This window comes from Camarhynchus parvulus, chromosome 4, assembly GCF_901933205.1.
Source record: "Camarhynchus parvulus chromosome 4, STF_HiC, whole genome shotgun sequence".
Taxonomy (NCBI): domain Eukaryota; kingdom Metazoa; phylum Chordata; class Aves; order Passeriformes; family Thraupidae; genus Camarhynchus; species Camarhynchus parvulus.
The window spans coordinates 56,136,204-56,156,679 of NC_044574.1; the positions used below are offsets into that span (position 1 = coordinate 56,136,204).

Below are 20,476 nucleotides of genomic sequence, written 5' to 3' on the forward strand. Positions count from 1 at the left end.
GTCAGTTCTATGTCTCATGTCAGAATAAATGTTTTGTTGCTCCCTATCAGGCAAATGGTAGAGATGCTATTCCCGACCATGGGAAGGAATTTACCTTTTTTTTTTAATATTAAGCTATCAGGTAGGTTTGAACATTGCTTTAAGTAAAGGAAAAAAGATCTCTCTAGGCTCCTGTTTGCAGAGCTTCTGAGAACTAAACAATAGTTCTCATTCTTCAACAGAAACAAACTCTAAAAATGTATTAACTTAGTGGGACAAGAAAATGTCAAATGCAATGGTATTTATGCCAGAAAAAAGTATGCTGTGTAATAGCTTAATTTCATCCAACCAACCCTGGTTTGGTGGTTTGGTTTTTGTGGTTTTTTTTGTAATTTCTCTTTCCTTCTCTTCATTCCTGGCATGTTATCCTCTAAAATCTGAAAAGTCACCCCCAGCAATTGTTTTCTCCTTGTACATATTGCAAAACTATAAAGGGCTGCAATAACTACAAGCCAAGGCGTGTATCATCTCCTGCAGTAAATATACTTCTTTCAGTGCTTTAGTTCCTTAAGTGGTGTAAAAATCCATTCTTATGATAAAAATAAAAAATTTGCACTGACCCAGGGTTTGGAGCCAGCTGCAGAACTTGCTCAGGCCCAGTTTGAAATACAGATATTTCTGTGTAGGCAGTCAGATGAAAGGGCTGGCTTTCAGAGTTGCTGTGCCCTTTTGCAGCAAGTGATTTCACTGGGATCTTGGAAATGAATTGTAATGGTGGAAGTAGAGCTGAGTTTTTAAAAACCACTGCAGTCAAACTGCTTGTGGTGAGCATAGTGCAGGTTTCATTCATTACTGACCTCAGTATGTGTGGATTTGTGTCTGTAGGCTCTTGGGCAGTGCAAAGGGCTCACTTGGACTTGAGATCTGTTTTTGTGGTAGCTTAAAAGGAGAAGCAGCAATGGGAGGAACAAGAGTTTAAAAATAACTGATAACTTGCATGTGCTTTCTCCTTCTTTGCTATGCATCACTTATTTATGAATTCATAGGTGTGCAAGTCTGCATATACATGTAGAAACATACTTGTGTCATGTATTTAATTTACATTCATTAACAGCCTTCTCTGTGAAATACAGTAGATGCCTTTCTGGTGGTGACCTTGTAAATACTAGTGATGTTGAGAGGATTATTCACTAAAAGTATTTTCAATTTTTTTTCAGATGGCATTTTTCAGTTTAAGATGCCATCTGAGCTTAAGTCCACTGTTGTTCCAAAGTTTGACAGCTTGGACTTTGCAGAAACAGCAACAGTGACAAAAGAAACCAGAGAACACTGCTGTGTTGGATGTGGCTGTGAGTCATACGGAAGACACAAGTACCCAAAGATTCCTTCTGCCTCTTCATCCCCTCCATCAGCTGCCTCTTCCCTGGCTGATGATCTTCCCGCTTCTCTGAGAGCTTATGTGATGAGTTTTCCATGAAACCACAAAAACAGATATGTAACTAAAAAGCACCTAACTTAAAAGTCAAAGTGGAGTTCAGTGATCTTTGATAAATAATCAAAGCTGGAAGGACAAGAAGAACATCTGATGTAACTGCTGGTACTCTGTACTTCTCATCCTTTTTTAAGGGGTAGCAGGACAAACTACAGCAGGCAAATAGCCCTGGGGGGGAAGTGTATTAGGATAAAACCTGAAAACATTATTTTGGCAAGAAAGCACTTAATTGCCTCATGTCTCTATGTGCTTTTTGAGAAAAATCCATCCAGATGTATTTAAAATCATGTATTTGTCTTCACATCTACCAGTCAGGATATTCAAAATTCCTTGTACCATAAGCTTTCTTGGGTGAAACCTGGTATCTCCTGGACAAGGTGGTAAGTCTGCTTCAGGAAACTGAGTTGAAATAAGGCAGGGGAGATGTACCTAGGGAAGGGTAATGGAGCAGAGCCAGCAGGAGGCCCAGGGTCACTTCCCTGGTGCAGAGTGTCACACGGAGCGTGCAAACAGAAGCACCATCTGTCAGCTGCTCCTCATGAAACACTTGTGCGGTGGCCATCCTGTCTCCTCTTCCGTGCTTCCTCCTGAAGTTCAGCTGCTGAATGGTGCTGGAAGTGTTTTCAGGGACCAGCATGGGATAAAACATCTATTTGAGCAAGACTGTGTCATGCTGTGAGACTAATCCAAAGTAGATTGATGTCATTCTTGCTGCACTACAGTGTTTTGTCAAGCACTTAGTTAACGGAGCAGATTTTTTTTCTCAAGTTAAACGCTTGTTTATGCAGATTTTTGATTTTATCAAATGTGTTGCTCTGCTGTTTAGATCTTTGGCTTGAAGCAACAGTGTGCTATAGAAAAATCTTTGTGTGTGTGAGAATCTCCTTTGAAAGTGGGCTTGTTATTCTGTTAGCGAAAAGGCCAATGCTTCTTGTGCAATTCAGATTTCTCCTGCGTGCTGTGAGTCATCCTGAATGCTCAGCTAGAGAAGCAGAGCTGCCCTGGTAAGGACAGAAGTGTTGGAAATTGAAAAATAACTCGGGCATACTGCAGCAGGAGCTCTGCAAAACACTGCTGATTTGGTGGAGGCACAGCCTGCAAACAGAATGGCAATGGGAGCCAGGAGAGACTTGGGTCGGGGCCACATTTTCCTCCCACTTCCCTTTTTCCTGTATTTCTATATAGAAATGTCTCGATTCCTGGTGGCACCATGCTGTTTTTTTGGAGTTTTTTTGGGTTTTTTTTGGTTTCTTTTGTTTTTGAAAGCAAAGTATTCATCTGCTCCAGTCTGCAGTCTTGGGTTGAGATTTTTAAGATATTTTGAATGATCTGAAGACTTTGATGTGAAGCATTATGAAGCTGCCTCATTGTGGAACATTTGCATGCACACATGGCACTGACAGCCAAGTTAAACATGTATTTCCTCTGGAAATCACCTTCCTCTTTTGTATGCAAATTACTGTCTTGTTGGGTGTCTAAGGCTATCTGGTTGCTTTTCTCCTACTTCTCCCTGGAATTGGGTACTCAAGGTAGAAAGCAGAGCTTGAATTTGTTGAAGCTTTGCAACTAACTGATATTCCATACTCATGGGACTCTCCAGGCTGTAAGGATAGGCCTCATGTTGCACCTTAAGAGCCCAGAAATGCAATTGAGCAAGGGGACCAACAGTGATCTGGTGACCCTGTTTGTATCAGATACCCCACAGCTGGGGCTTTGTTACAGTAGAGATGTGTTCCCTGGGCATCAGCTGCTGTGAAACTCAACAAAGTGACACTCCAGACAGCCTCAGTGCCGTTATGTAGACAGCTACAAAGCTTGGCAAGGGGGAAGTGTTGCTGTGTGGTGAAGGCAGACAGATGGGTGTGAAAGCAGACAGAATGGGAAGTGAGAGAGCTGCAATTGCTCTCTTAATGCTTTCTCCACTGGAGTTGGGCACCCAGGTGCATGTTGCACAAACAAAACTATTTTTTTTAAATTTTAAAAAACCCCTCGCATATGTATATTGAAGCATTTCGTGTGCACTGATATTTGCAAAATAGTTCTGGAAATAGTGAAATAAAATCACCACTTGAGGACATTTTCTTTATAAACTATGGCAATACCCTGTATGTATGGTGTTACTGTCTGCTTTCTCTTAATATGAACTTAGCTATTGTGTGTGGCTTTAGGCTTTACATTTTAGTAGATGGAATAGGTTTCATCTGTGAAACGAAGGCACTAGTGTTATAAATAAAACACTTTTGTTTCTATGTTCTCAAGAATCTGTCATTAGGAGAGCTCCCTGTAAATGGTAAAAGAGTTTTGCATTAAAGAATCAGAGAACATTACACTGTAATGAGTCTGCAGCGTGCCTGTTGCTAATGAGTTGACAGCAAAGTTCAATGCAGTTTTCATTTACTATCTCATGAATTGATTTTAGTTTACAGTGCTGTAGGCTAGGTGTCATTAATTTTGTATTTTTGTTCAATTGAGTAGCAAGACCTGTGATTGGCTTGAATATATTGTGTGCCCTCAATGGTGCAAGCTCTCAGGACGGTGAAACTCCAGCATGAAGAGTGATCTGCTCATCTAGTGTGCTGGGTGGAACTTCTTCTGCATAAAACCAGCTCAATCTGAGAGTGGGAAATAAAGTCTTATACCAGTCTTAATGGTCTGTTACACAGGACAAAAACACGTGTAGTTAAAATGCCTTTTAGAGATTCTTACTCCCAGGCTCCCGTAAGTCTCAGAAAAATGTATTCCTTATATTTCCTGTGTTTTCTTTAGGTGTTAATATGAGAATTTGAACTGTACTGTGACTTATGTTTTCCTGTTCACATAATCATTTTTGTTTATGATATTTTGGCGGCCTAATAACGTATTTCAGAGAAGACTTTGGAGTGACATGTGTTAAGGGGTGCTGCTTGTGGCAGGAATGAAGGAAGACCACTGAATGGGGCTGTTGGACCAAGGCACTTAATGCTTATGATACATTTGTATATGCAGTGAGTGGGGACATCTGCCCATGACTGCTAATACCTGCTGCTTGTTCCACCTCAGCAGAAAGCTGTGCTGCTTCAGCAGCAAGCATCACAGTGTTTCATGGGGGTGATTCCGTATGTTCTGACAAAATCTGCTTCATCTGCTTTCAGCAGCAGCAAGCATCACAGTGTTTCATGGGGGTGATTCCGTATGTTCTGACAAAATCTGCTTCATCTGCTTTCAGCAGCAGCAAGCATCACAGTGTTTCATGGGGGTGATTCCGTATGTTCTGACAAAATCTGCTTCATCTGCTTTCAGCAGCAGCAAGCATCACAGTGTTTCATGGGGTGATTCCGTATGTTCTGACAAAATCTGCTTCATCTGCTTTCAGCAGCAGCAAGCATCACAGTGTTTCATGGGGGTGATTCCGTATGTTCTGACAAAATCTGCTTCATCTGCTTTCAGCAGCAGCAAGCATCACAGTGTTTCATGGGGGTGATTCCGTATGTTCTGACAAAATCTGCTTCATCTGCTTTCAGCAGCAGCAAGCATCACAGTGTTTCATGGGGGTGATTCCGTATGTTCTGACAAAATCTGCTTCATCTGCTTTCAGCAGCAGCAAGCATCACAGTGTTTCATGGGGGTGATTCCGTATGTTCTGACAAAATCTGCTTCATCTGCTTTCAGCAGCAGCAAGCATCACAGTGTTTCATGGGGGTGATTCTGTATGTTCTGATGAAATCTGCTTCATCTGCTTTCAGCAGCAGCAAGCATCACAGTGTTTCATGGGGGTGATTCTGTATGTTCTGACGAAATCGCTGTGCGCTCTCTTCGCCTTCCTGTGATGACACTGTTCTTGCTGGCACACAGCACTGACAAGTTGGTACAGAGCCCAGACTCCACATCAGCTGGAACAAATACTTATTTTGTGAAATGTTTGTTCCCTGTTCTTTCAGGTGACTTTTTCCTGTCGTTTTGTAGGAATTCCTTTGTGAGAAAACTGTAGTGTTTCACCTTGTCTCTCGACTTCCCAATAATTGTAAATGGTTCTGCTTGTAATGAAGGTTCTAGGTCATAACAATGAATACTGGATAGCAAAATTGATGTTTTTCATGTACAAGGATATCTTTAGGGCTGTTTAAATGAGGGGTCTGACATATTTGGGCATTTGGTTGAAACTACTATGGAAAATAGTGCTTCATGTTGGACTCAATGATCTGTCAGGGGATAAGGACCTTTCTTGATGTATTCTGTGTTTAAGATGTGTAAGTTAAGTAAGTTGTTTACTTTGGAGATGGGGGCCCCATTATGCCATAATTGCAGAATATTACTAAGTAGGTGTTATCTCCTATTAACAATGGTGAAGAGCTTGTCCCTAATACAATTCCTAGGATGCTGCTCTGAAAATTTATCCCTGGACAGCCATCCCAGCATAATTTCGTGGAGGAGTGCCTGCTGATGGGGGTTGAAATGGTACTGGGAGGAGCTGTAATTTCTAAAAATGAAAAAGACCTCTCAGAGGAAAGGCGTGGTCTATCCATGCCACATGTCAGCAGACCAAAGAGGGAATAAGCTGTGTCTTCAACACAGCCCCAGAAATGTTTTGAGGGTTACAGGTGTTGTTTTTGTCTTTGGATGTTACTAGAAGTATGCACAGCTAAAATTCTCCACCTGTCTCAAGGTAGTAAAGTTGTAATAAAGGCTACCAATGCCCATCACAGAGATTTTCTGACATCTCTTTGCCTGCAGCAAACACATGTTTGGGCAGGACTCTCTCTGTGCCTGCTGTGGCTTAGCACCAGCAGCCTGGCATGCTGCAGCCACTGGGTGGGAGTGGGATGTCTTCCTTCTATTGCTTCCCTGGGATGCTATGGGAAAAGGGTCCAGGGCAGGAACTGGGTATGCACCCCACAAACTGAGGGTCCTCTTCTATCCACACCCCCTTTGGCTTCAGCCAAGAAGCCTGGCTGGTGCATTCACCAGCCTCACACATGGAACTTCCTAGCTCTTCACTACTCCTTGCTTTTAGGTCTCGACTTTTCCCTGCAGAACAGTGGGATTGGTACATGTGATAAGTACAAAAGTCTGCATGGTACCAAATACCCAAGAGATTAAAAAAACTTAAAGCTGTTGTCAAAAGCCTCAGTTAATTAAAGTGATCTGTGATGTTGGCTTTTGGGATAATCCCTCCTCAATCTCACTTTGGAAATCAGCTGCTCAGGTGTTTACAGTGAAAAATTCATGTTTAACCCAGTCCAAAAAGAAGAGGCATTAGTCTGTCCAAGTATGGCAGCAGTTTTAATCCCATGTTTGTTGTTACTTTTTTTCTTTAGGGCACCATCTTTCTGCCTGGCAACAGAGTAATTGAGCATCCCTGCAATGAAGAAAGTCCAGGAAAGTTCCTTTTTGAGGTTGTTCCAGGTAGGATATTCTACTCCTTATCAAAAGCCTTTGCAATTTGTCCTCAGTGACAAATGGCCACATCTGTTCTGCCAGAACAGAAGCTGAAAGTGATTAATGATTCAATTTAAGGGGAAAAAAAGGTTTAATTTGTTAATATGGTGGTTCATAATTTTTTCATTCACCCCCAGGCAGCACAGGAAAAGGATGTGTATTTTATTTGTCAGTGTAAAGCAGAATTCCTCAGGGCAAGGAGGTGCCAGGTCCTGCTCTTGGATCACAACAGCCCCATGTGGCATTGTGGTTTGGCAGCAGAGTGGCTGGAAAACTTCCCTGCAGAAAAGGACCTGGGGTGCTCAACAGCAGCTGGACATGAGCCAGCAGTGCCCAGGTGGCCAAGAAGGCCAGTGGCATCCTGGCCTGGATCAGCAGCAGTATGGCAAGCAGGAGCAGGGCAGGGATTGTCCCCCTGGACTTGGTGGGAGGAGGGGCCCACCTTGAGTGCTGTGTCCTGCTCTGGGCCCCTCACTAAAGAAAGTCACTGAGGGGCTGGAGTGAGCCCAGGAAGGGCAGTGGAGCTGGGGAAGGGCCTGGAGCACCGCTCTGAGGAACAGCTGGGGGTGGTTTCTCCTGGAGAAAGGGAAGCTGGGTGGAGACCTTATTTCAGGTAACAAGTGACAGGATGAGAGGAAATGGCCTCAAGTTGCACCAGCAGAGATTTAGATTAGATATTGGGAAAAACTGCTTCACTGAAAGGGTTGTCAGGCATTGGGACTTCCTTGTGGAAGGGAAGTAGGGGAGTCAATCATACCTGGAGTTATTTCAGAGATTTACAGATGTGATGCTGAGGGACATGGTTCAGTGGTGGATGTTGCAGTGTTGAGTTAATAATTGGACTTGATTTTAAGCATTTTTTTCCAAACTAAAGAATTCTGTTTCCCACGTCCTGTCGGCCCAGTGTATTTATTCCATATGTTCTGTTAATCCCAGTATTAGTTTTTAAATTGCCTCCTATCATGGCTGTTCAGAAGGGGAAATAGATGGTAATGTCTGTTGTTCTTGTTTTTAAACTGTCTTACCATCAGGGCACAAATGTAGTTGTGTTCACTGATGTGTCAAGTTATAATAAATTGAAAAAGTGTAATAAATAAGAAGTAGACTTCAAAGCTTGATTGTGAAAGCCATGGGCACAAGGGATTGTTATGCAAAGACAGCCAGTGTGGTATCTCTGAGGTTTAATACTCACCCCAATCTTGAATCAACCCGATTTGAAAAGTTTCTCACTGTCTCCCCTCAAAGTCACTTTTTTATATGTTCAAAATATTGAAAGAAACCTGTTTATTAGCATTGCAAGTCTGGAGTCGACTAAAATCTTGTTTCTGTTGGAAATTAAGAGAATTCTCCATGTCCTGATTTATATGACACCTTAACCTGTCTGATAATGCTGACCCTGGGGATGCTTATCCTTCATGACCAAGTTAAGAGCATGCTTCATTTCCCAAAGTGTTTATTACACCACCTTTCCATAAATTCAAGTTAATAGTAATTTGTACTTACTTTTGAGCTGAGTTCAGTATTTATCTGGAGCATCCCTGAGAATCAGGTAGGCTTTTTTTGTTTTGTTTGTTTTCAATTCTGAGAATGGGGTTTTGAATGTGTTTTAGGATAGCACCAGTGTATTTATCCCCCACCCCTACCCTTCCTTGCTAACAAGCATGTGGCTGCAGAGACTTCCTACAGGACATCTAATGCCAAGGATTCATGACCAAAAAAAGGGGGTTTTTTGGAAAATCGGCACATTTCATGCCAAAGCACTGGTCTTTGGGGGATGAAATGAAAATGAAGACTCAGACTGGCTGTGGAGGAGGTATCACAGTGCAGATGTGAAGTAGAAGTGCCAACTGTATTTTGTGCAGAGATGAAGTGAGCGTTGCCACTGTCGTCATGTCACTGTTGCTTCTCAAGGCAAGAATTTGTCAGCCTTCTGTAATGGAGCTGTTTGTCATCTGTATCCTCTTAGTGACTCAGTATAAAAGTCAGTTTTATAGGCTGACAACAACACAACTGAGCTCATTGAGTGTAACACAGAAAAGTGTATTGTGGCTAAGGTTCTGTTTAGCCTTTGTTAGCTTTCATATGGGAAATCAGCTATGCAGCAACAGGATCTATTTGCACATTTTTAAAGATTTTGTCAACTGAGCATTGTGTTAAATGTATGGTGCCGAAGCTCATGCTGCTCCTGCATTTTTTCCCTGTATTGAAAGTTGAAGCAATTTTAGTTACTATCCCAAAAACAAAAGTGACAAGTCCTCTTTTTGTCTCTTGTGTCTGTGGGCGGCCTGAAAACTTGTGTGCATGTGTTTGTTTATTGGTAATACATGCAAATTATTTTGGGAATGTACGTGGGAGTAGGTTTATACTAGGAAACTAATACTCTATGCAGCCATCTCTGAAGATGAATGGAAAAATGTGTGTGGAGACAAGTATCTTGCAGTTTTGGTGCTGTAATTAAAATACAGATGCCTTCAATTTGCATTTTGAAAACATTCTGTTCATTCTCTAAGTCATTAGATGATTTAATACTTAAATTTTTTCCTTCTTTAAGAAAAAATTTGGCGAGCTGACAAAGTTAATTTACAGGCGAGAAACTCTCCTGTACAGCACAAAGCCCACACCACTCTTCTGTGTGTGGGAGTTTTTTGTGCTGGAGTCAGTGACCATGAAATGATTAGTGATGCCTGTGCACTCAGAGCAATGTTTCATGGTCAACAAAAATCAGAAGAGGGTTTAAATTAATACCTTTTAGTGGGAAATGTGCACATGCAGCCAAGTTGTGTGATTAGTTTTGAGTGATTGCATTGTATTTGCTAATTGTTCTGAGCTTTATGTAGTGGATAAACCCTCATTCTGTGCATTGGGTGCCTTTTAAAGGAAAGCTGAGGTTTTCCTCTTGGTGTGCAGTGTAATGGGGGAGGGAATCTGTGTTACCAGGGAACTGAAACAGGTGACCTTGCTGTGCCTTGGTGGGTTACATGTCACCCCTAGCTGCAGGACAGGGGCACAGCTGTGGTTTACGTGTGTGGTACTTTGCAGACGGGATTCCTGCGCCTCACTGGCACCAGGAGGAGCCAAGCACAGAGATGTGGGAAGCTCAGGCTTGTCCCCTGTTTCTCACACAAGTTTTAGAGTCCCCTGGACTCTCCAAGGGTTGCTGCCTGAAGGCATTTGGAGCAAGTGCAGCATGTGAAGCCTTGCAGCAGGGGCCTGTGGCTTTCCCAGGGATGTCTGGATGTTTGTAGGAGCTCCAAGGACTTGAATCCTCATTTTCTGATGCACCACCAGCTCAGAGTAATCTGGGCCTATGTAGGCAATTGGTCTAGAAGAGATGATGGTTATTGAATGGACAAAGGAATGTGCTTCATCATGACTGGAATTTGATCCTGGAAACCAAGCCGCTCATACTGCTACCCCAGCAGCTGCTGTTACTTGAGATCCTTGTGTGCTAGCTGATGTCCTTCTCTGAGTCTGATAAATCATTTTGCAGCTTGGCCTCAGGTAAGAAGCCAGATCATCACTCCAGCGATACTCACCATTTGGATGTTACTGAATTACATCTCTCTTTGTCCCTGTCCTGTATTAATGCAGATTTCATGAAAAATTAACACAGAGGACAAGGTTACTTTCAGTACCATGTTCACTAGCAGGTGACCTGTTTGCATGCTCTGATCTAAATCATGAGTTCCCTTAGAGACACAAATATCCTAAAGAGTTCTGAGTTTTGCAGTTGCGTGAATTTTAATATTTATTTAGTACTGTTTAAACTAGAACATACATTTCCAAATACTGATCTTCAGTATTCTTTGTGGAATCTTTTGCTTGTAAACTTTGTGTAGCTGTATTGTGTTTTTTACCATTGACAAAGTATCATAGTCCAGCATGTGCATTTGTGTAGATCAGTTTGTCCTTTGGTCTTACTGAGGTACCAAAGTCAGTTCATCCCACTAAAGGCATTCTCTATGCAGCCCCAAGTTATGTGTCTGCAGCTTAAATAAAACTTTTGTGCTTAGGGGTTATTCAGACTGTTAGGAAAGAATTGTAATAATCCAGCAAAGTCACTTGGAGTCTCTGCTGATGCTTTTTTTCTGCATTTGTGTGCCTCCTGATTTCTTGTGCTTGTGGATCCTGGGCTGTATCACTTCCTATCAGGCAACATGAGATTTTGTCTTGAGTCATGGATGGTGGAGACTGCAGAAGGCAAGAGTTACACTTTGTTAAAGGTCAGATTGTCAGGCTGTTAATTAAAACCTCTGTAAGGGAGTGAAATACTACATTCCAAGAACTTTGAAATAATTAATTTTTTTTCATTAGTCAGAGGAAGAGTGGCATCCAAAAGCCTTTTTCTTTGTTTCTTCATGTATTGGATTGCATGTTGTGTGGCAACCTGCAAGAAGTGTAATTTACCTGTTTTGGTGGGGAGTGTGAGATGAGTTTGAGGCTTGGGGTTTTTAAGCTTCTTTTATGTGAAAGATTGGATTGTAAACTATTTTGCTGCTTCTCCTACCATAAATTTTCACTGCTTTTAGTCAGCTCAGATGTGCATAGGTGGGTCTCTGCCCCCTGTGGCTGAGAGCCAGGTGGGCTCTGTTTTGCCTGTGTGTGTCACACCGATCTCCCTGTCAGTGAATAGCCCCTTCAGCCTCCACAAAGGTGTTGGGAGGTTTGAGAAGATGAATGACTGCCAGTTTGTTGTGAAGTTACCAAAACCTCTTGAGTTCCCTGTTGCTGTATAGTGTTTAGCAGGTTAAGCCCATTGAGACTTTCGCTATGAGTTCTCAAACATCTCAAATGAGAAGGCCACACTAGGTGCTAATTTTTGCCATCTCCTCATTCACAGTGATTTTAATTAAGGGTCCATGAAGGCCTGGAAAATGTGGATTTGCTAAGTTCACTTGTATTTTTTCCCTAAGGTACACAAGTAAGACAAAACAGAAATTACAGATATTTTTTTCAGCTAAAAAAGCAATTTTCTTTGTAGTGCTCCTATGTACCTTAGCAGGTTAGATACCTAGGTGCTTACTGTAGCTTCAACTTCAATACCCTTCTCCTCTGATATCAGTACTTTTTAGTCCTATTGACAGCCAGACTTCGTGGGATGGGAGAGGTTGTACTTCACAGTGCGGCACCAAGCATGGCAGGTGATTAGCTGACACATTTGACTGTGGCTGATATGATGCAGCATCATGTCTCAGGGATAGAAATGTTTTAGAAGGTTTTGAGCCTGTTGTTTTGAAATAGAACTGTGTCTTTTCTGTAAGTATGTAGCCTTGTAAGAAATAAGGGACAAGAGCTCCCTGCCTTGTCTTCTCAGGAGTAATTGCCATGTCCTAAGTGAGGATACACCCACACATGCAGCAAATAGCTTTCCTTGAAGGCTTAGCAGAATATTGGCAACACAGCGGAATAAGCAAATTCTCTTCTGTTGACTTCAGGAGAAAATTGTTTGTGTATTAGGAGGTTTTTCCTGCCCTGATACAAAAAAAAAAGGCTTTCCACAGCTCACGTGTGCACACACCTGAGCACTGCGGGTGCTCTCTGCCTTTGCTGTCAGGCAGATTCTCTGTATTCCCTTTGCCATCAGCATAGCTAGCTCAATTTATTCCCTTTTCTCCACAATATAAAACCCCAAACCGAAGTGTTAAACCATTCAGCTGCTCTGACTCCTTGCCGGTGCTGAATTCCTGGCTCCTAGTATGATGCGGGCGGATTTAATTGATGCTGGAAGGAAGATGAATGCCTCCCCCTGTACGTGCTGACAGCCAGCAGTGCCTCTTCATTAGTCGTCAGGAGCACAGCACCTCAAGGGCATTGCTGATAGCGCCGACTGAACTAATTGTACCTCTGATATCTCGTGGAGGGAGCAGACAGGCTGTTTAATCAAATGGGCACCAGCCTCGCTGCACAGATATCTCTGTGTAATCGCTCATTGCGCTAAAGAAGCTCTAAGCACTGCTCCTTCCTTGTCGAGGATCTCCTGAAAGCATTGCCATCCTTATTAAGGGTGATACATTTCTCAGAAATGTATCTAGTTGAGAGCAATCTCTCTGCACTTGAACGCGTTGGCATGCACTGCCTCATTCTCATCCTTTGAAAGGTGATTCAAAACTGATTTTTAAATTTTTTTTAAGTGAGTCTTGGAGGTTCCTGGAGTCAGTGAGCCAGGGAAATGAAGCTGGCTGAAGCCTTGCTGCATGTTTCTCCCATGCTTAATGGTGAGGGCTCACAGGAAAGGAAGGCTTTTCCATCTTGAGCAGCAGCTCTCGTGATGCGGATTTAGTTGATATGCCCAGTTTTGTCTCCTTAGTAGCTTTCAGAAAAACAAAACCCAAACCATCCTCAGTGCTACATCCCTGTGAAATGAGATGGTGGGTCATGCCACTGAGCTGTTGTGCTGCCACCATAAAATCTGCTCATTTCTGTACAAGTCAATGCATGTGATATCCCCTTTCACTTAAGTTTTTGTGCCTTTCTTGTCATGGTTACTGAGCAACAACTGGGTGAAGTCACCAAATTTAGGAAACCTTCCTTTTGTTCCAGTGCCTCCTCTGTGACACTGAATCAAGTCTTACCTTTCTGTGCCTATATGTCTACAGGTATTTGAGATGATACCTGCAGAACAAGCCTTGCATATTAATGGGGTCAGTCTGAATTAATGATAACCTATATACGAGGGCTTTGGGGGAGACAGCAAGGCTGAGATTGAGACACATATTTCCAGAGTGACATGAGTAGTTTTGCCTCATCTCCTTCATATGGAAGATCCCCTCACAATACTGCATCTTAAAGATTAAGATCTCATATTACATGATCTCCTCACAATACTGCAGATTAAAGATTGATATTGGTGTGACTCAGATTTGGGCTACTAAAAGACTACCAGAAAATGTCCTGTTTATCATGCAAGCACCTTTTCCCTTTCAGAAGATGAGGTTGCTTTTCTGGTAGAACTCAAGCACTGGTATGTAGCAAAGAAGAGCCTGAAATAACAGTTTTACACATAATTTCTTTAAATATGGAAGCATTAATTAATAGGGTTTTTTCAGCCCAGAATTATCTGATAGTAGAAGTTTAGGCCATCTGGTTTTGAAGTGAAGGAATTAAATCTAGATGCAAAAACTATTTCAAAGAAAAATAAAAGAAGAGCCTTCTCTGAATATCTTCTCTGAGGTATGCAGCATGTGCAGAATAAACACATTTCTCCTTGCTCAGATAGCTTGGGCGTGCAACTTTGTATTTAGTGGAACATCACAGATTTTGATATATAAAACCCATTATCTTTAACCCCTTCTATCTTGGTGAATGAGTGCAGACTATAGGCTAAAAGTGTGTTTATATTAGAAATAGTAGTAATGTTGCCTGTTTTCTGAATGTTATGTTCTAGTTACAGTCTATTTTGAAAATAAGTGAGAGAAGTGAATAATTTCTGAAATCTACTGAACAATTGTATATTTCATTTTCTTTCATCTAAAGAAGTTCTGCTTAATCATCTGTTCTCAGTGACATTAATTTCATGTGGCAGAAGACTGTACAGACTATAAAAATTCACCCATACTCCATAAAAACATACCATTATTCAAGCATGGTGTATGAAGCTGAAGTTAAAATGTTATTTTTCACTTGCGTCTTTTAATTCAGAAGTGGATTGCTTTTATTGATCCTGCTTAGCCCGTGGTGCATGTGATCTGAGGTGTGTTAAGTTAGCAATATCGATCATTTGTGACCCACTGCTGTCATTCTGGAGGTCATCTGCTGCACAGGAGAATTTGGAACGTAAGTGGCAAAAAAGCAAACTCAGTGGCTGAGTTTGTGATAAATGTCTTCCACCATTGTTGTATGTGCACACCAGATTGGCTCCCACTGAGGGTGTAGCTCATAATGAAAATTAAATTGAGGGATATGGCTTATTCCCAGCCTATTTTAAATACTACCAGTTGTAATTGCAGCAACAATGAGATGTCTTTTCTCTGCCTCAGCTCTGCAGCCAGCACTGGATTTTGATGATCATTAATAATGTTGGAAAATGGCTTAAGTAGTGCCAGAAATGAAGAGAGAGTTCTCACAAAGCCAGGTGGTCTGTGGGAAGCGAGACAAGGTATCTGGAATGAGAGCTTGTTGCTTGGATCATTTCTGATAGTGATCTGGGGACCACATTATAGGTGAGGGGAAGCACAATATTGGCTTTTTTCATTGTTCTGTTAAAAGGTGTGAGAAAATCCCCGAACTTTGAGTGTGCAGACTCTGTGGGCTTAAAGATAAACTGCACTCCAGATGTGTTGCTGGAATGAGTTGAGAAGCTACAGCAGGTCATCCCTAAGGTCTGTGTCCATTAACCTTGTGTCCGTGACTGTTTTGTTTGCCAGGGCAAAATCTTGTGCGTTGATACTTTGAGCATTCTCTGGGGTGGAAGTACGAACTTTGCCTCAGAAGAAGCCAAAATGCCTTTTTCTAAGTACACTGTCTGCCTTGGTTGGTTGTTCGGGGTTTTTATAGCTTCATGTAAGTCCCTCTAGTGGCGACATCAAAAAGTCCAGTGAAGTAGTAGATGTTCTTGTGTCTGGGATAGCCTGTCCAGGGCTTCAGTTTTTAGCTGCAGTATTGCTTTTTGGAATAGCCTTGACATATCATGAAGCACAATTTGAAACTTAGATTCCCAAATAAATCCTGTGAATGAGGAAGAAATTACTGGGAAAAAGTGAAAAGTCAGAGGCAGTGATGATTCAAGCTTCTTTTGACACAAGATGTTCCTAAATGCCCATACTGATATTTTTTGGATGGATTGTGATGATGATTATTTCACTTACAGAATTGAGGATCTGTCAGCTTTAGTCAGCAGGAAAGGTTTTACAGAACAATAATGGTTTCATTGCAATTGTCTGTGTGCACTTTCTGTATTTCAGTTGTTAAAAGACACTCCGTATTCGACTGAGTAATGAAAATAGCAGTGTAGGAAGAAGTGAGACAGAAATGTTATGGGGGCAAGCTCCAAAGCATAGAAGTTCAAGATGCCATCATTTGATGGGGCATTTTCTAGTACAGATGTTTGCCAGTCTTTTGTAATAGTAGTAGTAATAATAGCAATAATAATAATAAAAACCAACATAAAATTCCCATGCTCATTACCATTTTCAGCAAGAAAATCTGCAGGTGCAAAATGTAACTCAGTTAAGATGCATATCACCTCTTCTGTGATACAACTGGTGAGATTCCACTGTAAATGGCAGGAGAGGAAGTGATTTGCCTGAAGCTGTCTGGAAAGCTGGTGGCTGAGTCTGAAGGCAGATCTTGCCTCCTTGGTGCACCAAAGACCCGTGCCTCTGATGTGGGATGAAAAGGATACAAGTTTGTGAAGTCCTCTTATCTCTGAAAGTAGTGGGAAAATCCAGGTTTCACTTGGATTAAATGATGGTTTAGCAAAGCATCCTCAAAGTACATTACTTCATAGTGTCTAAGTAATCTGAATAGGAACTGGATTATTTTCCAGAAGTTTGCAGATCTCATGGCAGACAACTCATGTTTTCTCAAGTGTTTGGGTGTTGCTGCCTGACTGAACCCTCCACCCTGTGGCTGTGGCAGTACGAGGCTCCCAAATCCTTTGGTCTTTATCCCACCCTTCTGCAGACTCTTTCATCTTCCTCTTTTCCGTTACTGGTGCCTGGGGAACACTGCTCCTTACTTAAAATAAAGCGTCATCATTCTTCTTTTCCAGCCTTGTATTAAAAGGGTGGGAAGAAATTTTCAAACCCGTGGTGACTGCAAGGACCTCACTTGTTCCTTGAGCATGGGTGTCAAATTTAATGCTGAAAAGGCAGAATATCAGCCAGTTTCAGAGTTACATCATGTACATGGTTATGCAGCATGTTAAAAGTCAGGTTAGGCTGATTCCTTCCCTTTGACAGGAGAGGAAAACCTTTCTGTGAAATGTGAATGTCTCTTCCTAGGCCAGCATTGTCTCATCTCTCCTCATGGAGTCACAGCTTGTACTGCTACCTCTGGAGATGGAATTCTCTATCTTTGTTAATTAAACTCTGTCTCTTATAAATCTGATAGGCATAACTTGTGAAGCCGTCATGTTCTGTGCTGTATTTCAAATCCCTGCTATATCCATAAATTTAGTGAGCTCTTAAGTTTTATTTTCTGGAAGAAATAGCAAGGAGGACCATGTGATTGATGTGTGTTCGTGAAGAGAGAGTGTCAAACTGCAAGCCCATGGCTGACTGTCAGGTTTTATGGAGCAGGCCTGCAGTTTAGGTGATGACTAATGAAAGCATGAAGTCAGGGAGCATTCTTTGATGGTATTACATGGATTCCTGATGCAGACCGAACATTCTCTGCTGTGGGAGGAGCAGGGCTGCTTTCTCTGGGTTGAAGCGAGCCAAACCCAGCAGGCAGCGTTCCCTATCCAGCGTGTGTCAGGAGCAGCCTTCCCTTTGTGTGCTGTTGGATCTGCTCTGCAAGGGCTTCTTTCAGGGTGACACGGAAAATGTGACAGCCGTGTCACACTCTGCTGTGTGCCAGCGTGGAGGAAGAGAACACCCAGGGATGGGGGATTTTTGTGACTTGCTGAGTGCAGTGCTGCAGCCACAGGATCTAGGGGGAAGGTGCCATATGCTGCCATTTGGCACGGCGGCTGCTGGGTCACGAAGCACATCATTGTCCTTGGCCTTGGCGGAAGGAGCTGGCAGCGTGCCTGCTGGGATGCTGCCTTTGGCAAGGGATAGGAGCAGGAGTGATACCGTGGTAAAAGGGCAAATGTGTCTGTGCCTTGCATGTCACCGTGGTGCAAGTGCTGGGGAGGGGGACAGTGGGCCTGGGGCACCATGATGTGCCTCCTCCATTCTGCCATGGAAGGACTGGCTGCAGCAGCAGTGAGAGGGGTCAGCACGGGCTCCCAAACCATGGTGGGATAATGTGTCTGTAAGGAACCGTAACTCCATTCAGGCTCTTAGAGTGGTAATAATAGGAGGTTTGTCCCAGCTGATGGAAAACGAGCTGGCTCTGTGGAGATCTTGCTGAACTTGGATGAACATCCCCGAACTAGATAAGGTACACCAGGGGCTGGTTTGCTTTGGAAGGACATGACACCTGCAGCTTCATGCCTTTCACTTTGTGTGGTGACTTACTAAGTGTGCACCTCATTTTCTAGGGACAGAGGAGAAGCAAGGGCTTAAGGAAAAACTTCAAATAAACTGCCTAAACGACCTGATGTATCTTTGCTCAGGGAACAAAATACTGACATCTCAGTGATATTAAGGAAGTGGCACCGAAGTAGGAGAGTGTACTTTTAGCAGCAGGCAAGCCAAACATTAAAATCAAGGTACAAGAGACAATAATGGCTGGAGCTAAGGAGAACAAATAATGGAACTAAGCAGTGGGCTACTAAAAAGGTATATTAAGGGGGAGTGTTTACATCAGAGGAACATGAAATAATTTGTGCCATACCCTTGTTATGTATTGAGAGTCAGGTTGTGGTAAAGGCTCGAGAAGAGCCCCAGTATAAAATCTATTCCTGCAAGGCACATGTGCATGCCCATGCTGTCCTTCTGTTTGCAACATTGCAGAGGAGCAGCTCTGGAACAAGGAGAAAGGATTCTGGCAGAGAGGGCAGCCTGCAGTTCATTATGGGCCTGGGATGGATAAAAGCACTTTTAGCTTCCATCTGTTCCAGTTTGGATGATGCTGATAGAAGGGTCATAATTTTGTCAGTGATGGATATCTGAAGTCATTGCCATTTTTAGCTTGTCTAGAACTTTCCCCCTTCTGTTTACTGGATATCTTTCTTTTTGACATGTATTGCCAGATAGACTGCAGGTGGTGATGAACTACAGGTGTTAGATGAAGTGAATCTCCACGTGCTGTTTCTCCCTCTTTCACTGCTGCATGTGGTACAGAAATGATGGGGAATGGGAATAGTTAGGGACATGTTTTGGCACTGTTCGGATAACTGTAATTTTGCTTTCCTGGAATCATATGCATAATTACCTTACAGTCTTGGAGATATCATTAACATGTGAATGTAGCTTGAAAGTAATAAGGAATGTAGATGTTCAACTATAATGCAATTCAAGAAATGGCTTACCTGTCAAATACTTTATTTTCTGCATACTGAAATGTGAACATTTCTCATCTTTTTTTTTTTACATCTCTGCTGCCTTGTGATTAAATAAAGGCATCCAGCTATGCCTGAAACAATTCTTTAAATAAAAATTAAAATAAAAATCTGTTGTGATTGTGGAAAATGGTGCACCATACACTGAGTACCCAATTATATCAGTCAGTAGTTCTTCCTGGAAAGTGGCAAGAACCTAACATTCTACTTTGGAAAGTTGTCATTATGATAGGAGTTGGGCCCATGGACAAGCATGTATTTCCTTCAGAGAGGTTTATCCTTCCTGTGTATCTCTAAAGGCAGTCTCTATGGACTGAAGAGTAGTATTTTGCCACAAAATATTGCAGATCCATTTATTGTGGTTCCTTATTATTAATCCTTCTGAACTTCTGTGATACCCAACCTGCCTGTATTGAAAATGCTGTAATTGCAGTCTTACCTCAAACTGCATATTTGTTATTCTCATTTAAAAGCTGTGTCAAAGGTGAATTAGATTCCAGTGTGCTAAAACTATTTAAAGAATCCCCAAAGGCTTTTTATGTGGCTTTTTAAAGCCACATTGATTTGCAGAGAAGTGGGCTCTCTTAAAGAAGGTGCTGTAATAGGTGTGTACATATATATTATTTTGGTTTTAGTACAGCTTTGTCCACACGCGCAGATGATGGGAGAAGAAAAATGTGGAAGTCACATCCCACTTGAAAGAGCTTTTGATCTCGTGGGACTCCTACACGCTTCAGTGATAAAACCAGTTCAGATAGGTTTGGCAGAGTGTCAGCCCTGGAGCTGGGATAACCGAGGTTTACATTCTCAGAGTACCAATAAGTTCTGTTGGATCTGCAGCTGTTTTTAATGCATCAGCTCTCTTTTAATTCCATGACATGTGTGACACCCCCTCACACCATGCTGACCCATGGTTGAGTCCTCCTGTCTGAAATGCAGGCAGTAATGAGTAATATTTTTCCCAAGGTGTTCTGTGGTTTTTTTCCTCTAGAAGTGAATTTGAGACAAGTGTAGTGCTACTGAGTTATGTGAACTTGACCTTAAAATTGTAATTGGTCACCATACCTATTCCTTGATTTTTATTTTTTTATTCTTTGTTTTAATATCTGTACTACTACATTCTAAAGCAGATGATTCATGCAATTCAGAGTTAGCACTACTGATCAGCAGAATTTGTCATCACTGTAACAGTAATATGAAAATTTATTTTTGTGAGGTGATGGGAAGATCAATATAATGTGAACTGTGTGGCAGTTCTTTAAGTGATCACTTCACTAATTTATGTACTTAAGTGATTAATATTGGCCAGCTCTTACACAAAACAAAGTTTAAATCCAAGCTGGATTTTTTCTGCACCTGAGGCAGTGATGTATGACCTCTCTGTGCTGCACAGCAGTGTTTTGTTCTGCTGTGCGGCAGAGAACCCCTCTCCTGCTACACAGACCTACTGAATAGCTTTTCTGTGCTTAAAATTAATCTCA

At 42.1% G+C, this 20,476-nt stretch overlaps 1 protein-coding gene across 3 annotated transcripts in view; it reads left to right on the forward strand.

Moving 5' to 3' along the window:
* Window positions 1-20,476, forward strand: part of ARHGAP24 (Rho GTPase activating protein 24) — a 184,413-nt gene that overhangs the window by 59,164 nt on the left and 104,773 nt on the right. For all 3 annotated transcript variants that reach the window (XM_030948382.1, XM_030948385.1, XM_030948384.1), the window contains exon 3: window positions 6,766-6,853. In XM_030948382.1, coding sequence (XP_030804242.1) covers window positions 6,766-6,853 — 88 coding nt within the window. The remainder of the gene's footprint in view (window positions 1-6,765; window positions 6,854-20,476) is intronic.